At 39.4% G+C, this 21,117-nt stretch overlaps 2 protein-coding genes across 2 annotated transcripts in view; both read right to left on the bottom strand.

The window, feature by feature from the left end:
• The window catches only part of skib (v-ski avian sarcoma viral oncogene homolog b), a 34,164-nt gene extending 26,056 nt beyond the window's left edge, over positions 1-8,108 (bottom strand). The window contains exon 1 of the mRNA XM_044349530.1: positions 6,824-8,108. Coding sequence (XP_044205465.1) covers positions 6,824-7,717 — 894 coding nt within the window. The 5' untranslated portion in view covers positions 7,718-8,108. The remainder of the gene's footprint in view (positions 1-6,823) is intronic.
• Positions 8,109-10,684: 2,576 nt separating this feature from the next.
• On the bottom strand, positions 10,685-20,153 carry tmem51b (transmembrane protein 51b). Its single transcript, XM_044348880.1, has 3 exons — positions 19,855-20,153; positions 13,014-13,446; positions 10,685-12,029 (listed from the first exon to the last, which is right to left on the bottom strand). Exons 2-3 carry the CDS (start codon positions 13,430-13,432, stop codon positions 11,567-11,569), a joined length of 882 nt encoding a protein of 293 aa, XP_044204815.1. The 5' UTR covers positions 13,433-13,446; positions 19,855-20,153; the 3' UTR covers positions 10,685-11,566.
• Between the last annotated feature and the right edge of the window lie 964 nt (positions 20,154-21,117).

Here is a 21,117-nt window from a genome sequence, read left to right as displayed (position 1 = left end):
AGAGGCCTCAAAATGTTGAGGTACATACCTGCCCACACGCGCAAACATAAACAAAACAGGTCTGTAATGCAAACTATTTCTGCCGAATTGCACTCGAAGCTTTTATGTCACTAGCAGACAAAGACAAAAGTGCATTCACACCCTTCTGTCTTCTGAACTCAGCAGAGAATTCAAAGTTAATCTAAACCATCCTAATCCTAAAATAAATTATGCATATCCCAAAGAGCAAGGGAGTCGTGTAAATCCCTAAAACATTCATTTTCCTCTTTTCCCGCAGCCACACACAGAACTGTACAGCAGCTTGGCACCGCACCAGTTGCAAGTGAACTGATAGCAGCTCCGATTGTGATCTGCTAGCCATCAAAACAGGAGGCACGAACAAGACTTGGAGCAAATGCTGTCTGAACACTGAGCAGTCTGTTTGGTTTAGCTGCGTGAGCTAATCCTCCTGATATCTTTGGAGGTGGTCGGTGGGCGGATTGTAGGCGAGAGCAGCATGCCGATTTGTCATATGGCACCAGCAGGGCCTACTTCTGCTCTGGCTGGAGCTCCATTAGCACATCTCCAATGTGGTCTAACAGTTATGTAGCTTAGAGCTGCGGGTCATTAAGGAGACAGAGAGAAAATTTAAGGGGATAAATATTGCAATTCAGCTGGTGTCTTCGGCCTCTGTAGTCTCATCAGAAAAGCACTTGAGTTGGTACGTGCAATTGGACTGTTGGTTTCTCCATGTTACATATTCTCTGCAGTATATCTAATTCATGCTCTAATTACAAAATTCCAGAGGGACTGGTTATAAATTGTGAGGATGCTTTGAGCGAGCCAGGGAAGGAGGAGAGAGTCCATGGCTGATGATGTAAAGCAACTGACATTCAGTCTGTCTGAGTCTGCTCCTGAAGACGCTGTCCAGAGAAGATGACGGTTTTGATGTGCACTGTGGTCTCTGCATTCCAGGAGTTATGTAGGATTATCAGAGTTTAACCCCCCCACCACCCCCCCAACCCCCCATGACTGCAGCAGCTTAGTAGCTCAGCCAGCAGCAGATGCAGACTCCAGGATTTCCTGTCTCTGCACCAGATGGGCCTGACTCTTAATCACAGAGCTCGAAATCAGGAGGTGATCGAGGAGGAATTGATGATGATTGTGGAATAACACTAACCCGAAACAGGCATCTGTTCTGCCACTAACGGACCGGCTGACTGGCTTGTTGACTGCAGTCACAGCCAGCGCTCATCTCCTCCCTCGTCTCATCATCACCGATCAACACTAATCATCCTCCTCCCTCACTCCGCGAGTTATACAAGAAGTCTTTCACACATTAGCACTGTGCTGTGTCATCGAGGTTTATAGAGGAATGAACGGAGCAAAACATCGTCCGCTTTAAATTATTAAAAATACAGATGGGCAATACAGTATAGTGGCATAATATTTATGTTGCAACACAAGCGACTAAATATTGTCTGATGTTTTTGTTATTTACTGTAGATAGATATGATACTGAACCACAAATTGCTCCCGATGGTCAGGCCAGCACCTTGCATGGAAGCTCGCTGGCATCAGTGTGAGTGTGTGTGTGTGAATGTGAGCGTAAACGGGTGAATGAGCAGCAGAAACACTGTAAAGTGTTTTAGATAAAAGCGTCACATAAATTCAGCCATTTAAATATGACTTTTCAGTTTTCCAGTTATTGCTGCTTACAGTAACATATTTTCTCTTACTTAGACTTGTAAGACCAGTATCCTGTTCTACAGTATATTTCTCATATTTATTTAAAGGTGTTACATATCATATATATGTTATATATTATAACATGCCTATATAAATATGTGTGTGTATATATATATATATATATATATATATACATGTATTGCTATTTTATTTGTCCTTTTTCCTCCTTGTGTTTTTTCTATTTGTTTAAATTTTCACTGCTCATTTGATTTTTTGTTATTGCTTCATGTTTGTCTTTTGTAAAGCATTTTGTAACCATTGATTTTGATAAGTGCTATATCAATAAACCATTTTTAATAAAAAAAATATCATTATCCTTCTCATATTTGTCTTAATTGTCAACTAATGATTTTTCTCATGAATTTTATGTGTAAATATTTTCTTAAACAACAACAGTAACATATAACAGTGTCGTTATGGAGAAAGTTGGTAAAAAATATTGTGATGTGGTCAATTTTATCAAAATGGCCCCCTGTGCTTAAACAAATGTGAGATAAGACCTGTATATATCTATGTACGGCACAACAGTATGGTTGAAATCATTACCACAATACTATTAAGGATATTTTCATAACATCCACACATGTCACAATATGACAAGTGCATTCAAAATCACATACTGTTTGTAATTCCATGAGCCAAGCTCTTTGTTTGTGTAAAACAAGAACTTCAATAACTAATTTTGTTAAATTGTAATTACGACATGCCCAGAATCATTAATTTGGACAATAGAAATTTGTATAAATATAACATAATAAGATCAAATCGTGATGATGTGATTCTGCTGAAAGTCGATTAATGATTATACTGAAATAATTGCCCATCCCTATCTCTATCAGACATGCAGACACCACTTTGGGCTCCAATCTGTCTTTGAGCACAGAACCAGGAAGCCAGTGACACAAGATTTCCCACCCTGGGAGAGGCTGGAGGTTACAGACCTATCCACACACCACCTAAAGAAACAAGGCACTAACAAAGAGAAATGGCTGCACTTCACAGCCTCTGAAAGCCCGGCCTTCAGACAAAGGAGGCGGCAGGTCTTTCGCACACATCACCCATGACAGAACCCCAGCTGACACTCTTTTAACATGGGGTCACTGCTGCGAGAATGGAGGCCACAACCCCTGGGAGCTCCTGACACCCTTTTGCCCCTAACATGCCGTCCCTGCTTTGGCCGAACGCTCTGTCCAGCGTGCACTGCAGAGACGAGGTGATGGTCTTCTGGGGGGGCTGGTCAGTGGGGAGTTGGACACTGGGGAGGGGAGGGGTTGGGACTCAGGCGACTGCTCTCAAAAGAATGATGTTTCCGAGAGAAGAGTGAGGAGGAGAAAGAAAATTAAAGCCTCAAACTACCAAAAACATGGATTTGCTGCACCATAAAAAGCCTTCAGGACTACGATGTAGAAAAACACTAAATCTGAATCAAATGACTGACTCTAAATTGAATCTGGGTGGGTCAGGTCTTAGCTGGCTGGGTCAACGCTGGGCAGACAGGCCCATCAAGGACCAAAGGGATGCACCATGTCAGCTTTCAGGGCTTCCTAGAGGTCAGCAGACAGATGGGAATGGAAATGAGCCGGCAGTGAGCTCATTTTAATCTGGCTCGCACAGCTGATCCAGTCATTACACGCTCCTGTTTACATGCAAACACACTCGTATACTCACTACACATAAAAACCCGGACATACAAGCAAACAAGTTCGTGCTTTTACCTGATGAAGAAAGGTAGGATTTCTCATTAATCCATCAACTTTAATAACAGTTAATAAACCGAAAACACACAACCCTTTACCCTTCGACACACACTTGATTGGTTTGCTCCAGGTTTGAGGCTAATTTCATTGAGTGAGGAGAACAATAGGATGAAAAACGGCATAAATTGGCCTCAGTTGAATGGCTTTAATATCCATTCCATTAAGGAGGGTCTACACAGTTCTCCAGAGTCCTCTTTTGCTCAGATGATTGATCGCATTGCCCTTACTTCTTAGGGATATATTTTTTTTACAGTTAATGCTCAGAAGTATTTGACTTTGGATTGAAAAAAAAAAACGAAGGTTTTGCAATTCAAATCCTCTTTCTTTGAGATTTTCATGCTAATCAGAAAAGTTAACATTTGAATTATTATACACAAGGTTCAGCACAATGCAGCAACTCATTTTAAAAAAGACTAGATCAAAACCTAATATATGAAACGCTAAAGGGCTTTGAATTTGAAACGATGGATACAGGAAGTGGCAACACATAGCGACCAAGCCCCAAGGAAGTGCGCTGGGCTTTGACTGAAGCCAATTTGATATAGGGCCTTTCTCATATACATAAATGGCCTTTCTTAATACCGAGTACGCCAAGTTCGGACTTGCGTACTTGCTAGTTTGGACTTGGCAAGTTCAAATTGGGAGTACAAACTTCTGAGGACGGGAGGACACAGTACAATCATTCTGCCTGCTGATAGCAGCAGATCAGCTTCAACACAACTACCTGACTGTACTGTGATAAAATAATCTCAACTCAAAGCTCCACTAGCATTTTATTCCTCGCAAAAAAAAATCATTGACAGAGAGATGCAGTAAATCATGATATTCAGTCTGTAATGTAGATATAATAAAAATCCAAACTGTTATGTAACTTAATAAAATAAAACAAAATTTATTATAGACTGATCTGTTCATTTTAATACATTTATATGTATTGAAATGTGGTGATATCTGTACATATAGAGCCCCGGAGGCAGCGCGGCCAACCAATGGTGTAACTTCATCACTCAGTCAGTCAGTCAGAGACAGACATTCACATTTATAGGGCTGGCCCCGTTATTGTGGTCCAGCCAAAAAAGGACTCAAAATTCAAGTTTCCAAATTTTTTGGCAGTGTGAGAGTAAAAATCACGCAGGATCTTGGATAAACATTACTGTACCCATCCCAAAAATGAGAAATTTTATTGGGATCAAGCTTCATTTCAGTGTAATGTTTGTTATCTGTCCATTGTACATATAACCCTGCATCCTTTATCAGACAGCCATCTGGCCAGTGGACTGGACACAAGGGCATGTGATTGGATGGTGTGAAAAGAATGGGGGAAGGCTGGGTCAGTGTCTTTGGGGAAAGGTCAGGGGTTATGGCCCTTTGACAACACATGTCAAGGCCTGGCTCAAACACCCTGCATCTTCTGAATGAGAGAGTCTGCAGGCTCCGCTAAGCAATCTGCCCTCATCTGCACATTAGGCAAAGGGCTAAATGACCAAATGCTGGATTTGATGCAAAACAGACACAATGGTTCACTGGTTTCATTCCCTCCTCTGATCCGGCTTCTGCTTTCATGAGCCGGCTGCAGTATTTCAAAAATGACTGGTTATGTTTCTACATTCACAGATTATCAATAAAAACTGGAATCATTCTAAATCACACTTAAATCTCTTAAGAAAACTTCAAAACTATTCCACAAAAAAACAATAACACTTGCTCCATCAAATATAATCTTCTCAGCAGTTTCTTGACAGCGCTGTATCTGCACTAACCGCCACGTACATGAGGTGGGAGTCTAGACAGATGATACCGGCAGAGGAGGTAAACTTCCAGGCACTCTCTTATTAATAAAACACTCTGACATCAGAGGGAGGCTGAGGCAGACCGATAACATTGAGTTTTTGTTTCATGGGTAAGCTGAGCCAAGCTTTGTCTGCGAGCCCCCCGTCCGGCCTTTCAGCAGCTTGGCCTGTCAGGCTGATGTATGGGAGAGCGCTGGTGTGCAGCTCCCCGAGGACCGGGCCTGTCTGCTAACTGGGACACAACTGACAGTGAACCACAGCAAACATGCACTGCCCCCTCTGCCACGCTCTCTCCATGATGCTCAGCCCCTGTGTATATCACACACACTGAAAGACTGTCAGCGCAGGACTCACCATTTTGGAAAATATATAACACACAGGTGATACATCAAAACCTGCTGACTGCAGATAGGGAAGAAATTAGCCACAGGTGCAATGCGAGACAGATATTTCATGACTGTACAAAGATTTTTGTCAGGAGTGTGTGTTGAATTCTTGGGAAAACATGCTCTAAATCAGCTGTGGATGCTTTCAGGACCTCATAGTGTGAATATTTCTAAATTGAGAACTAAAACATGAAATATTTAACGATTGCTTCACCTTTTCTATCACTTTCAGGCATGTTTCCATAAGCCGAATACTTTTTCTGAGTACTTTTTTAAAAGAGAGTACTGAGGTTTCCCTGTGAGACATCTCCTGGCTCCTGCTCAGACTGGAGCAGTACCATGGTGATGCATACAGAGGTGTCCGCTCATTAGCAGAGTCCCACACAACAGCTGCTCTGTGACGAAGGAACAGCCACCTCGTCTCCTGGCTCCCTTTGTCCATACTAAACATCTCTGACCCACGCAAGGAGCCAGGACGGTCACATATAGACACACACACACACACACACACACACACACACACACACACACACACACACACACCTTTTATCCTATCCTGACAGGCCACAAAAACCCTTCTCTCTCTCACAAACACACACACACACACGCACACACACACACACACACACACACACACACACACACAATTTCCATATCCAAAACCTCATTAAACTCTTATCCCCTTCCCCACCTCATGGCACCATTATATGCTCCCCTGCCCCCCTTCTCCTGTCTCCCACTAATAAAATATATCATTGGGACTCCATTTATCATAATGCAGATGCCCTTGGGTAACCCTGTGGGGGTGGACATGGGAGTTTTAGAGAGGTGAATGAGGCTTTCTACATGTATGAGATGTTTCTCAGTGCAGAAGAAGAGAGGGACAAACATAGGAAAGATGTGATGTGACATGTGATTTGCATTATTACTCTATTGGGAGGTGCCAAATAAGACTGGCAACACTTGGAAAAGATACAAACAATCAATCAAAATAGACACTGTCAAACATAAGGAGAAGGAAGTCTTCTGAACATTCATGTTAATTAATGCAGATCCTGTAGTAGGCCTGGGGCTGATGAAATTTCCACAGATACAAACAGTGAAGCATTCCTCAAAGACAAAGAGTGATGGTTAATAACAGGGTGAAACAGAACAGACTTACTCTGCACGATTTACTGGACAGCTTGCCCGTCAGATCATATTTTCCTTTTAACTCTTTAAGCAGCTGCTCCAGGTGACTCTTCTCTTCCTTCCCGGTGTAGTCCGGGTCTAAGAGCACATAGGCCCGCCAGTTGGCGGAGTCGAACCCCCAGTGGACTGTCCGGTTCTCAAGTCTCTTGTGACTGTGGACTACAAACTTGTGAGGTGGGAACATGAGTCTGCAGTCCATGCACTGGATGCAGGCAGCACTCGGGCCGGTGTACAGTTCAGGGACAAACAAGCCTTTACACCTTCCGAAACATTCATGATACACTTTGAAGCTCTTCTCGGTTCGCTCCAACTCCAGGGAGCCTAACTCCTTGTTGCAGTGAGGGGGGTAAGTACCGCCGTAGATGAGAGCGTTGCAGAGGCGCTCAGCATCCGTCTGAGTGATAAGCCCGCAGGACGGAGCCGAGAAGGGCAGGATCCCCACCACTTTGAGGATCTCCAGCTGGTCCGCCGTGCACCTGGAGCAGTAGATGTGCAGGTCATCGCACACCGAGTTGATCTGCTGGAGGGAAAAATCTCTCAGGACGCTGTTGAGAATCTGCGGCAGGCACAGCCGCTTCTCGCCACCGACAACGAAGCAGGAGATGGGCTCCCGCTCCAGGACCGTCTCGCACCTCTCCGTGGAGCGGTCGGACGGGATGAAAAGTGGACCGGACATTACTGGAGGTGTCTGAGCCGGCAGGGTGAGCATCATCTCTGCAGATTTCCCATCTTTACAGAAGAGTGAATCCTGGTGCCACCGAGCGGAGAACGCCGCCGGTCCACCGAGAGAGCGCATGGAACTCAAATGAAACTGCTTCAGAGTTTGTTGAAGTCCGGGATGGGGCTGAAAGCTGGTGCCCTCCATGTTGTCGCCGGTTGGGAAAGAGAGTTCAAAACTCAAAATGAAAGCTGAAATTGACTTATCGGATCGGGCGTCCTCAGCATCCGGCTACACGCTCAATAACGCGCATTTCCATGTCACCGGAGAAGCTTCCCAGCGCGTCCATTCAGAAAACTGAAGGCTGCTGAATTCATAGGGGCTGTTCCTGTATAGCAGACGCAATTAAAGTCGACAACTCCTAGACTCAAAACTCGTATTATCCAACGCACAATCACCGGGTACTGTGTTTCTATGCGCTCCTGTGGTTTTACGCACTCCTAATGTGCGCCCGAAATATGCCTCGTCTGCTCAGTCTGGCGTACTCTCAGTCTGTCTCCCCACTCACTCAATGTGTGACTCTCTCTCTCTCTCTCTCTCTCTCTCTCTCTCTCTCTCTCTCTCTCTCTCTCTCTCTCTCTCTCTCTCTCTCTGTCTCCCTCGCTCTCTCTCTCCCTCGCCCTCTCTGTTTGTTTGTGTCTGGTTCAGTCATTGAATCCCAGCCAGGAATGTGACTGACTCCCCGGGCTGGCTCTTCCCTCAGCCAGCTGTTCCTCCCTCTGCTACATGGCAGCTGCACATTGAAAAAAAAAAAGAAAAAAGAAAAAAGAAAAAAGAAAAAAAGAAAAATCCTTCTGAACCGAGGCGAGGGTGGAGCTTAGGAAAATATAGTTGATTTGAAAATATAAAAATAAACTTTTCTTCAGATGTTTTAGACTTGCAGATCAGCAGTTTAGTTTCTCTTTAACAGAAACTTGTTCTTAAATATAAACATTTTAGATGAGATGATGTAGAATATGCTTTACATTTTCTAATGAAGATCAACATGGAACAGTGAAAACATGCATACTTCTACTCCTCTTACATTTCAGAGGGAAATATTTAACTTTTTAAACCCCATTACAGTTAAAGTTACTACTTAATAGATTAAAAAATGACATACAAAACATATGATTTATGAAATATGATGAAATGGTATTCATTAAACTACACAACAGTATTTAAAATAGTTAAAGTTAGCTCAGTAAAATGCTGCTTACACATAAATACATCAACATTAATAAAATAATGATATAACATATCAGTTCAGTAACAGTACAACACTCACAGAGTATTTTCTGCATTGACTACTTTACATTTGCCTGATTTTACACATTTTCTGTGCAGGACTTTTACTTATAAGAGACTATTTGTACAGTGTGGTATTACCAGTAAAGGGTCTGAATATTTCCTCCACCAATGGAAACATCGAGGGAATTCAAAAAAACAAAGGAAAGGAAAAAACATTTTTTACAAGAAGGGTAAATGTTACAAAACTATAGAGACTGGGGGACTCGTTGTCATAATAAGATCTTAGACCAAAATCCAGATGGCAAACCCTCAGGGGAAAACTGTGGTTTTGTTACTATATGAACTGCAAACTGCAAAATTAAGCTATTTATAAATCCAAAAATATTACTTGTAAAATAACACCATAGTTAGATACAGATTTTTAATTTAAAACAGTTTTAATTTAACCCATAAAAGCAATAATTAGATCCTTAAATTACATTTTAAGCATTTCATATACATTTTATTCCTCAAAAATCTTGTTTCTGAAATTCCTTAATTACTTAAATTTTTTGTTTACTTCTTTTACTTCTATTTTTCTTTCAGAAAACTTGTTTTGTAATATTAGCCCTGGGTCCAAACTTCTCCACATACATTACCTATATGGAAATTTATGAGAATAATTCATCTTTATCACTTATGTATATCTGGTGTATATTTACTGTGGACCACATCTCAACTGTTATTAGCATCATTATTTTACACACCAGACAATTTCCTATTTGATACATGTGATTATATTTCTTACCTCAGAAAAATGATATCTTAAATTAATTGATAAAGCTGTACACATTTACATTTACTCTCTCTTTCTCCTTCTCTCACAGACACACATATCAGATCATGGTCACTTTTGGGGACATTACATAGACTTACATTAATTTCCTGGAGACTTAACCTAACCCTAACAATAACCACTGACGCAAAGCTTTTCCCAAATTGGGGACAAGCCGTCTACAGTTACCTGGTCATAAGTCTCAAATTTGTCCCCAAATGTAACCTATGACAGACCACAAACACACACATACGCACACACATACAAATTATTTCTTGTTCTATACATTTAAAATGACAAACAAGTTTTACTGATACAATAATATAACCTTCAATTCAAATAATTATGTTGAGTAACATTATAAAGATTCCATAAAATTTTTATTAAAAACAAACAAAAACTGATAAGGTTTATTTTTGACCCACTTAAGGAAGAGTGAAGATTCTGATGAAATATAATTTCAATATTAAGCTTATATAATAAAGATAAGATAGTATGAAGTCCTCTTAAATTAATTTTTAAAAAATTATTCATCCACACTTCACATTGATGAGATAATTTTACACTTTGCACTTTCATAATTCTTGGTTTCATTTATTCCTAAGAAACAACTTGTTCAGTTTTGACTCAATAACAGAGAACCAAGTAAACTTTAACTTTGAATTCAGCTCAGTTTGGTCTTTTACCTTTTTGAACCACTGGAGGGCACTAAATATTAACCAATGACTGCTGAGATATAAATTATAAAAAATACGTGGAAAGTCACACAGAGAGAGTTTGTCCTGGTGACATAATATAGAAAGTAACAAATATCTACAGTTATATTTTATTATAGGGACATAAAAAGACAAAATTCATCTTCTTCAAAATAAATAAAGCTCTATCAAAGCATACAGCATGCAGTTAAGAGAAAATATCAGAAAACTGATCAATAAAATAAATCTACTTTTGGTTTATTGTTTATTTAGTATCTACTGTAGATCTACTTATTATTAATCTTAGAAGATGCTGGAGCAGTAAAAGCTGAACTCATCTTGCAACAAAAAAAACATAGAACCATGACGTGATCCTAAATGAAATAGAAAGACATTTATTCACCACTTTTTTTTTTTTTTTTTTACAAATATTACAACACAGTTTAAAGGATTTAAACATATAAAAGTTCTGAGAAACAATGCATATTTTATTTCTAATGCCACATCTCTTTAGCATAATATCCAACAGTTTACTGGTTTTTACTGTTCAACAGTGTTTTTTTTAATCTCACATATTATATCCAGTTTCCATTTTACTTCTGTTAATATCTGGCTCAAAAAGGTAATTTGAACCAGTTTGTTTAAGACCACAGGATTTAAAAACAACTTTCAAAAGGCATTCACAAACAAACAGAAAATAATTCATAAATCTTTGGCCTCGGTGTGTTTTCTTCAAAGTCATACAAATCACATGAAGGTTGCACATCTGATGCTTATGATACTTAATAGAACTTTAAAAAAAAAAAAAAAAAAAAAAAAAAAAAAAAGGTAATTGGTTTCCCTTTTTCCCCCTTGAAACACCGCACACGGCTTCAAAATAACCACAATTCAAAACTAATCAGAATCAAAACACAGTAATGATGATAATTCCTAGTAAGGTCAAAAACATGAGATTATCCATAACTCCACGTTACAACTGGCTATTAAATAAAACTGAAATGTTGTCCTTTGTTTGACATAACTTATGGCATGATGTTTAAAAAACAGCCGATCCTTTGCATTATAGCAAAGAAGAGAAAGAAATTTCCTAATTTCATGGGTGTGTCTGCATGGCTTCCATCACGCTGCTCCCAGCAACATTTAACCTACTTAACATCATCCTTGAAAATGGGTTTTCAGAAATGTTATCATTAGTCTGTTTAATCCAGAGATATTGTTATTCATCAGGAACAGGCAATAAGACATAAGGGGGAGGCTCTACCCTAATTCAGGCATCTTATTGTCATACTGAGGTGGCGGAGTGATGGGCTCAATGGTCACTGGATTCTGTGTGGGGCTACGGATTTGGAGGCGGAAATCCTTCAGGTGCAGTTTGTCTGACTTGATCCTCCTCACCCGTAGGGGCCGCAGTAAACGGCTCGCCCGGCTGCTGCTGCGGGCAGGCAGCCTGGGGTTTGACGTGGGGGCAGCAGGGTCGGCCTGGGGCTCAGCAGCAGCAACAGCAGACGGCGCGGGAGCCGGTGCGGGATCATTAAGAGGGGTGTCTTCAGTGGGGTTGTTAGTGGGTTCCATTCCCTCGTTTTCCACAGCAGCTATGATGTCCTCGTAGGATGGCAGCTGGGAGGTGCTGTGCTGTAGGTTGCTCTGACGGACCGGGTAATCGCCGCTGCCAACGACCTCGTCGTAGCTCGGCACGTTGTATGTAGATGGATCTGCAGCTCTGAAAAAAAGATGCATTAGGTGACACTCAGTGAGAAAACACCACGTATTATCTCAAGACCTCTGCTTCCTAAATACATGAAACTCAAGACAAAGAAGACGAGGGATTGCTGTGGCACTAAAGCTTGAGTCAGTAACCGTCCTTGACTGAATGAATGTAACTTGAGGAAAAATACAGTGAATTTCATGATGATATTAATGAAAAAACTGTGTTGAATGTGGATCAGTCACGTCTGGTTGATACCAGGTTTATTTAATAAGATCAGTGATCGACAGGTCAGATAAGTGCACCCCTAACGAAAAGGTATTTGATACTTCAGTGATAATGGTACACATAACATAACATAATGTGTATGATGTATCCTGTTTATATCTGTGAGGTACGACTGTCAGTGATTGAATCTTAGACAACCTTTTCCAGAAAAACTAATTGAATATTGTCTTGTGAGGCAGAATTACTAGTTTAGCCGGATCACGGTGTGAAGTAAAACCCAGATCAGCTCAATTTACATCAATCTGTGCTACAGATTCACAGAAGTTCTGGAAATTTATCAGAAAAGTTAAATAGAAAACATATCCTGCTCCACAGACTAGATTAACAACTAGACATTATATAAGGTAATGCATGAACAACCCTTTATTTAAAACATATTTTTCTATTTTTTTTAAGTAGACTCTAAGTGATTATGGCATCTTTCAAATTATTCTGAAGGCAGGTTTTTGTGTGTAGAAAATGTGATATTCCTGATGTAAACTGGTGAGTGTGTGCTGCTTTTAGCGCATTCATCCTGTGTTGGTTTCTAGGCGGGATACTTCCACCTGATGACACCCATGTAAGGAATTTTTCCACTTTTAAAATGTTTCATGAGTTGGAAATCAATAATATGTGTACCAAACATTTCTAAATATTCCTGGCTAATAATGGAAGTTGACGATATCTAAGATAAATCAGTATATGAAAACAGAAGTAAGAGTCATGACTCACGGCTCTGCCTGCTCTCCTGCCACATGATCCAAGAGGGCGCCTCCTGTTGCTGCTGGCTGGTTTCTCATCTCGCGAGCTCTCTTCTTGCTTCTCACCCCGAGGCAGATGGACAAGAGCAACATGACTCCCCCAACTCCAACCAGTGCCATAGCCACCGACGAGGACTTGCTTTGTTCTGTGATGTCCTCGTCATTATCAGAGCTGTCTGTGGTAGAGTTGCCTGACGGAGTGGGTGAGCCGCCTGAGGCCTCTCCATCCATGGGTATCACAGTCCACACGATCATGACAATACCCAAGGCGATGAGTCCAACTCCCAGGGCGCACAGGGCATAGTGGGCTCCTGAACCGCTGCCCTGTGAGCTGGAGGATCTGTTGGGAGGGCGGTTGTTGCCACCGCAAATACCCTGACTGGAACACATCCCTGCAGGACAAACTGCAAGAAGATAAAAAGAGCTAAATAGACACAAACAAATTCTAACTAGAAAGCTGCCATCATGTAATAATCTAAAATTATTCGAGTAATGTGCTTGGACAAAGATGTATTGCAGCAATGCTGTACTGCTATTAAGCACACCTGCTACACTTTACTGGTTGCTATGGCAACTCTTATGAAGAAGATGGTGCTTGTTTCCTTCTCTTTGAAAAAAGGTTTTTGTGCAGTACGTATGATTACTAAAGTGCACCACCACTGAAGAAGTTCTTTCCTGTCATAACAGGTGGTGTAAAGCTTGTGTCAAACAGCAAGTACATGTAAGGAAAAACCTCCAAATAATAAGCTGATATTTATCATTATATTTACCACCACATGCATAAGATGATAATGAAAACCTTCTGGGAAAATAATAAACGGCACTTCCAAGGTTAAGGGAGTTCAGAGGAAGTCACATGAATTCCTTTTGGTTTAATATGCACAATAAATAAAGAAAACACCAGTTAATGCTTCAATGGAGCCTTATGGAAGTTTAGGCAGAGACAAAAGTGGATTAATAGTCTCATGTTTCATATAAAGTCCATCATATGTGACCATGACGACCATCTGCATGAGTCAAGTTTATTTATGTGGCCCAAAATCTGAAATTTAGACCAGCTAATATGACATTTGAATGTTTCGGTTGATACAATGTTCATGTTTCTAATGTTGCTGTATATCTCAGGCAGCTCTGTGACTCCTATTCTTATATCTGTGAATAAATTAAAGTCTGGTTTGCATACAAGTGTTAAGACGGCTTCATTTCTGAGGAACAGGAGTGAGGGAGTGGGAAAACAGGTTACAAGAGAAAACATCCAGGTGTGGTGAGAAAACAGGTTATAAGAAAACAACTAGTCCAGTGGTAGGTCCACACAAGTCTTAACATGAAAAACATGAAGCTGAGATGCGGTATCACAGAGAGGAATGACTCACACTCAAAGAATGATGTGAAACAAAAATGCAAATGCTAATGTTGATGGTATTTGGCAGAAACATTGGAATTGATGCAAACATGTTACTCAACATACATTATGATGTATGCAGTATGTCACAATGCAACAGACTGAATCTAATAACATCAACACCTGTGCAATGTAATCTAATCCAACAGTCCTACTATACAATTCCTACTTTGTGAAGCTTCTTATGTTTGTTTTTTTCTCTTGAGAGTCCGAGAAGTGAAGTTTCAGCTCTCATCATTTGTGTGGCCATACTTTTTTTTAAGTGTTATTGTGTCACTGTGTATTTAATGTATAAATCCATTTTATTGGGTAAAGCAAAACTACTGGAGGGAAATTCCTGCTTTATCAGCTTGTCACTCTTTAAAACAAAGCAACATTTACTCACTTACAAAGCTGTGAGTAGTTCAACCAAAAATGTCTGAAAATAATTTTTTAAAAATGACAATCACTGTTTCCCAAATAGTCGATTAATCAATCGGTCAATCGCCAGCTACTTTGATAATTAATCATTTTGAGTCATTTTTAAGAAAAAAATGCTAAAATTTTCTGGTTCTAGCTTCTTAAATGTGAATATTTTCTGGTTTGTTTAGTCGTCTTTGACAGTAAACAAATATCTTTGGGTTGTGGACTGTTGGTAAGGACAAAACAAGACATTAGAGGACGTCATCTTGAGCTTTGAGACACAGTGATCAATATTTTTCACCATTTTCCTGACATTTTAAAGACTAATCGATTAATCAAGAAAATAATAACCATTATTTGCATAATTTTGAGTAACTGAAATATGTTTTATACATATACATATGAGTCCCAACCTACATGTTAATGATCATGTTGCTGTAAAATATTACTGATGTCTCATCTGAAATATACTGACTGCAGTGAGTGTTTGGAAACATATTCATTTAATGACATCCTGCAGGGAGTATGCATTTAAAGAAGAAGAAAAAAAAAACAAAACAGTACACGGTGGCCATAAAAGCTCCACATCTGGTTCACACCTGGTCAGCAACAATGCTGAAGTTGTGCTGTGGTGTTTATTAAATGCTCCATTTAGACTGGAGGTGCTGGAAAAATGTTCTTCATACCACCACACTGTGGTATGTAGCACTAACTTTACCTCTCGCATTGGGCCGGATGGAAACATATTCATACTGATTAGACCATATTCTGGCTCAGCAAGAAGCCAGGCAGTGTTTTCCACTCTTTAACTACTTTCTGCAATCATATCCATATGCAGCAGTCATCTGTCTCTGTAATCTACTGTAGGAGCTTTAATGTTTGATGAGTTGTGTGTCCTAAGATGCCCTCCTGCATACAGCATCACTGTGGTGCTGAGCTGTTATGTAACATTATAAGATGATGAAGCTTGCTTAAATTAAAACATTAAAAATAGTTCTAGCTCATTGTGATATTTAGTGAAACAGTATCTAATTGTGTATTAGCACAGTGTGATAATATACAGTAGGGCTGCAACTAACAATTATTTTCATTATAGATTAATCTGCCAATTATTTCCTTGATTAACTGATTGTTTGGTTTTTAAAATGTCAGAAAACGTCCATCACAATTTTCTAAAGCCCAACGTGGTTGTTTTGTCAAACCAACAGTCCACAAAAACAAAGATATTCAGTTACATAAGACAAAGAAAAGCAGAAGATCCCTTTTGCTTTAAAAATCAATGCAATTAATCAATTATTGAAATAAATCATAATAATTTCAGCTGTTATATTCTAAGAAGTCATGATCATATGAATTAAATGGTAATGAGTGACAATTATCTCAAAATCCACGATGCTATAAAAAATAAACCCAACATCCATCAATACAAAGAGGATGAGAAAATGCTAAGTGATCAAACATTATGTAGAAGATGTTATTATACCACAGCTAAGCTCAAGACAAACTGTTTAAGCAGCAACTTTTTATGATTGAATCTGAATCCTGGAATCCTCCTGTATATAGTTCACATTAAGACTGGGCAGTATGTCAGTATTACAGTATCATTTATCATCTCTCATAGTTACCATATTATGGAATTTAAATATCATAAATACAGTTGTGGCCAAACGTTCCCACAAACTTGTCAGGACACTTGTGAGTGACAGAATGATTGAGAAATGTACGTTTGTTACAAAACAAAAAAAGGTTTGCTTTTATTTTATTCTATTTTTTGTGGGTCTTCTGAAAATATGACAAAATGGGTCAAATGATGGGTCAAAAATATACATACAGTAACTTAAAGTACTATTTTTTTATTCTATGCAATACTCATTATTATGTCTGGTTTTATTTGTTTGTAATTATCTGTTTGTGAAGCTTGTTGGTCGACATTTGTTGTTTTTAAATGTGTTCTGTAAATAACTTGACTTGACTATTTACTTGACTATTTTAAATCTGATCTCTGCGTCTGTATAAGTAGAGCGTGTTTGACTTCATGCATTACTGACACAGAAACATCGCAATGGGAAAGTCCAAAGAGCTGAGTACAGATCTGCATAATAGATTAAAAGAAGTCAGGAATGTCATTTGGGACCTTCTCAAAGCAACTTCAGCTCTCAAGATCATCAGCGCAAGTACAAGTACTGGGACAAATACTGTACTGTACAAATGGGAACAGTGGTCTCTTTCACAAGGTCACTCTCTTGCTGAGAGACCACTGGTCAGGTCCGGTATGGTCAGATGTAATCCAAGAATCACCAAAAACAGATCTTCCGTGATGTAGAGACATCTGGGACACATGCATCAACATTGTCATGATGTGAGAGGCTACTGGGCAAGAAAGACGCTCCTCTACACAATCGACACTTTAAAGTTCAACTCAAATTTATTTTATGATCACACGTACAAACAAAAAACCTTCTGGAGGAGGGTTTTGTGGTCTGATGACACAAAGATGGAATTATTTGGCCACAATGACAAAGGTGTTTTGAAGGAGAAAAGACATTTAACCCTAAGAACACTGCACCTTTATTTTCAGTAGAGCCACAACTAACTATGATTTTCATCATCCATTTATCGGTTAACTGTTTGTTCTATAAAACACCTGAAAGCGGTGAAAAATGTCCATCAAAGTTTCCTAAAATTCGGGCAGCATCTTCAAATTGCCTGGTTAGTTAGACCAACAGCCCCAAACCCAAACAATCAATTTACTGTCACGAATTACTAAGCAAATCCTCATAAATGACTGGCTGGAGCTAAGGGATTTTTGTCATTTTTGCTTTAAAAATGACTGAAATAATAAACAAATTATAAAAATAGTGCAATAGTCTAATTGATTAATCAACTAATGGTTACAGCTATGGTTGCCAGTCACCTCTTTTTCTGGCAGGACAGACCCACTCAGAGTAATATGTAAATACACACAAATATCTGAAATGACATGGATGATAAATCACTAAATGTTTGCTTATGACAGAACGTTAGATTGAAACATGCTGTTGAAACAAAATATGAACTTCTGGAAAAAATCTTCAAATATACCACAAACAATTATAGTACTTTATCAAAGTTTGTCACTAGGCCCAGGGCACCTGAACATCTACGTTATAACTATAATTAAATTGACTCTGTAAGCTCACAATATCATTCAGAAATTCCATAATTTGGGGACTACTTATTAGAAATGCATCTATAAAGTGACCCATAAGTTCATCCAGTTTATTCAAGTAAGTAAATCACTTGATTTCAATCACTTGATATTCTCAGGGTAGAATAGACACACATGAACCGTGTTGACACATGAACTGATGTAATATTCATGTATAAATTTAATGACAAAGTATATCAAGCATGTCTGCCACATGCATAAATGCCAGAACGTTAGTCCAACCCTTCGCACAGAGCGCGCCCTGCAATTTGTCTTCTTCAGAAAGATGGTAATAGAGGGGTCCTGCAGGCTCTGTGCTTGTGATTCAAAGAGGCTGGGACTGGTAACGGTGAGAGAAATGACTGATACTCTGGTATGTTATGATTTGGTCTCTTGGAATATGTTGTCCTTACAGTATCGCCCAGTAACTCAGTGCATTTACTTGTGAATGTGACGCATGTGTTTCCTTCCTTTCCTGAACACAGTTAACCTGCTTTCCGGCAGTTCAACTTTTTATTACTCGGCGACTCTGACACTGAAATGATGACACACTGTCTGTATTACAAAGGATGTGACAATTTGCTGTTTTTCTTTGTCATATATGGCAGTAGACTGAATATCTTTTGGTTTTCGACTGTTGCTCAGACAAAACAAGACATTTGAATAAATCTTAAATCCTATTGGGCATTTTTCACAATATTAACCGACTAATTAAGAAAATAGAAAGTAGTCAGCAGATTAACCAGTAATAAATAGTAATCATTAACTGCAGCCCAAATAGGCACGCATCGACACACTTGAGCAGTATTGACACCAATACTGCTCATATTAAGTGTACTGAATATTGACTATGACATAACTTTTTTTTAACATGACTCATTATTACAGTTTCTTTGTCAATGGTGTTATAAAACTCAGTGTTTCTGCTGTCAGTTACAATCATTCAGTCACACCAACTGCAGAATCAGTCTCCCCTGGACTTTTGTTACCTTTACATAATAATGATCCCAGTCATTTCCAGACAGTGAAATATAAAGATTTTAAATTAGGGAATAGGAGAGTCCTGGTATCGGGCCGGTACTGACCGATCCCCCTAGTTGAGATACTGGAATCAGTATGAGGAGAAAAATAAGTTGGATCAATGTTTATAAAACTCTGTAAAACTGAAAGGACATCAAGTTGTGCTGCCATTTTGGAGACTGTTTTCTTCTCCACTTATTTAGATACAACATACATATATGTAATGCAGCTGACTGACTTACAGTGTCACCTGTTGCAGAGCCACATGCATTGTGATCATTATCAATATGGTGAAGGTATAGCAGTGAGTTAACCTGTGATTCTGTCAGACTAAAGCATAACATGAGACCTTCAGTGTCACTTCTAATGGCTCCTTAACTTCAATGCTGAACTGTCCTGCATGCTACAGGCCTGCTGGTCAGTGTGCATGGGTGTGTCCTGTTCAACATCAGCATTAAAAAGCAGCTTTTCTTGTAATGCACATGGGCCTACTTGCGGTTTCTATTAGGCTACAATATGGGTACATTAACAGCTCAACCAGTGAGACATTACTGGCGCAGTAAAGGGGGAAATTAGTGCGGGTGGCTCCGTCCTTCAGCCAGTTTACTGGCAGCGCATTCATTGTTTGTGGAGTGGGAAGATACCTCAGAGGGAGGAGACCTGTCCCTTCACAGGTGGATAAACTCAACCTGACTAATTTAACACCTCATAAACAACTCAAAGAGAAAATAAATTTATTAGCTCTGGTTAAACTGATAATCATGATCGAAAGTGGTGAAGGTGATCTAGAAGAGGCCTTACCTTTTCGCCGCTCAGTGCGCAGGGACTTCCCTCTTCATGGGTGAGTTACCTGAATCACGCAGGTGTTTTCAGGAAGATCACAGACGCGGAGGAAGAGGAAGAAAACATAGACGCAACACCTGACGCCCCGTTCACCTGAGATATTTTAAAAAGTGTATTTCTTCCTATAGTGATCACAGCTACAGATAGCAATATAATTAATGGGAACTTTGTCTAAACTCCAGCCGGACTGAAAACCGTCCTCCTGGTTGTAAAGTGCGTCTGCGACCTGTCTTCCTCTTGGTCCTAGTGCCGCTCATGTTAGCTTCCTCTGGGCACAACAGGGACATCCGGCCAAACATCTGATAAATGAAACCGATAATGAATAATATCACTATATACAATAATATGCTGGATAATAAATCCTCCATTTAATTTTAGTTTCATCTGAAGTTATACAACACTTTTCTGATAGCAATTATTATAATTATTATTTATATTAGTATCATTGTTCTTATTATTATTATTATTATTATATTATTTTCAAACGGTCCTATATTGTAATGTACAAGAAGAAAACCAGCTGTTGTAACATATTGTGGTCCAAAGTATGTAGTGAAGTGAGGGAGGAAGGCAGTGATTTTAAGAGGACTCACTCTGTGATTAATTGGATCAATGAAAATTAGTAGCCTAACATGATTTTAGTGCTACTTGCAGAGATTTATCTGTTTGTTTTTGACAACAGGAGAAGTGGTGGCCTAAAAGTTCGAGTAGCAGAAAGTTATACGATTGATGCCTGGACCAGCTGAATAAATCTGGGTGGGGGAACGTGAAAGAGCAAGGCTTATCCCTCTCTCTCTCTCTCTCTCTTTCACCCCACCTTCTAAAGTGAAGCTGCTCAGTGGCCAGTGGACCCCACTGTGGTTGTATGGGGTACCTTTAAGTGTGAATGTGTGCAACTTTGTGAGTGTGAACAGAGAGTCTTTCAAAAAGTGAAAATTCTCTGATGAAAAAAGGTAAAAAAGAAAAAAAAAAATCATTTGAACTCAGGGTCATAAAATGCAAACAGGAATTATGATTATTGAATTCAAACATTCATCATAACAAAGTAGAGTCTATTTCTGAAATATCACAAAACTATAGTACACCACTCTGCAGGAGAAACATACAAATTTATCCAAAATCAATGCAGGAAAACATAAACCTATGAGTCTTCTATGATTAGCTTGTTAACACCGACTTGACTCCATTTGTCTTGAAAAATAACAACAGACTTTCATATGT

The sequence above is a fragment of the Thunnus albacares genome, chromosome 4, assembly GCF_914725855.1.
Source record: "Thunnus albacares chromosome 4, fThuAlb1.1, whole genome shotgun sequence".
Lineage (NCBI taxonomy): Eukaryota > Metazoa > Chordata > Actinopteri > Scombriformes > Scombridae > Thunnus > Thunnus albacares.
The sequence above is the reverse complement of the archived record's forward strand: the minus strand, read 5'-3'. Positions and strand labels throughout refer to the sequence as shown.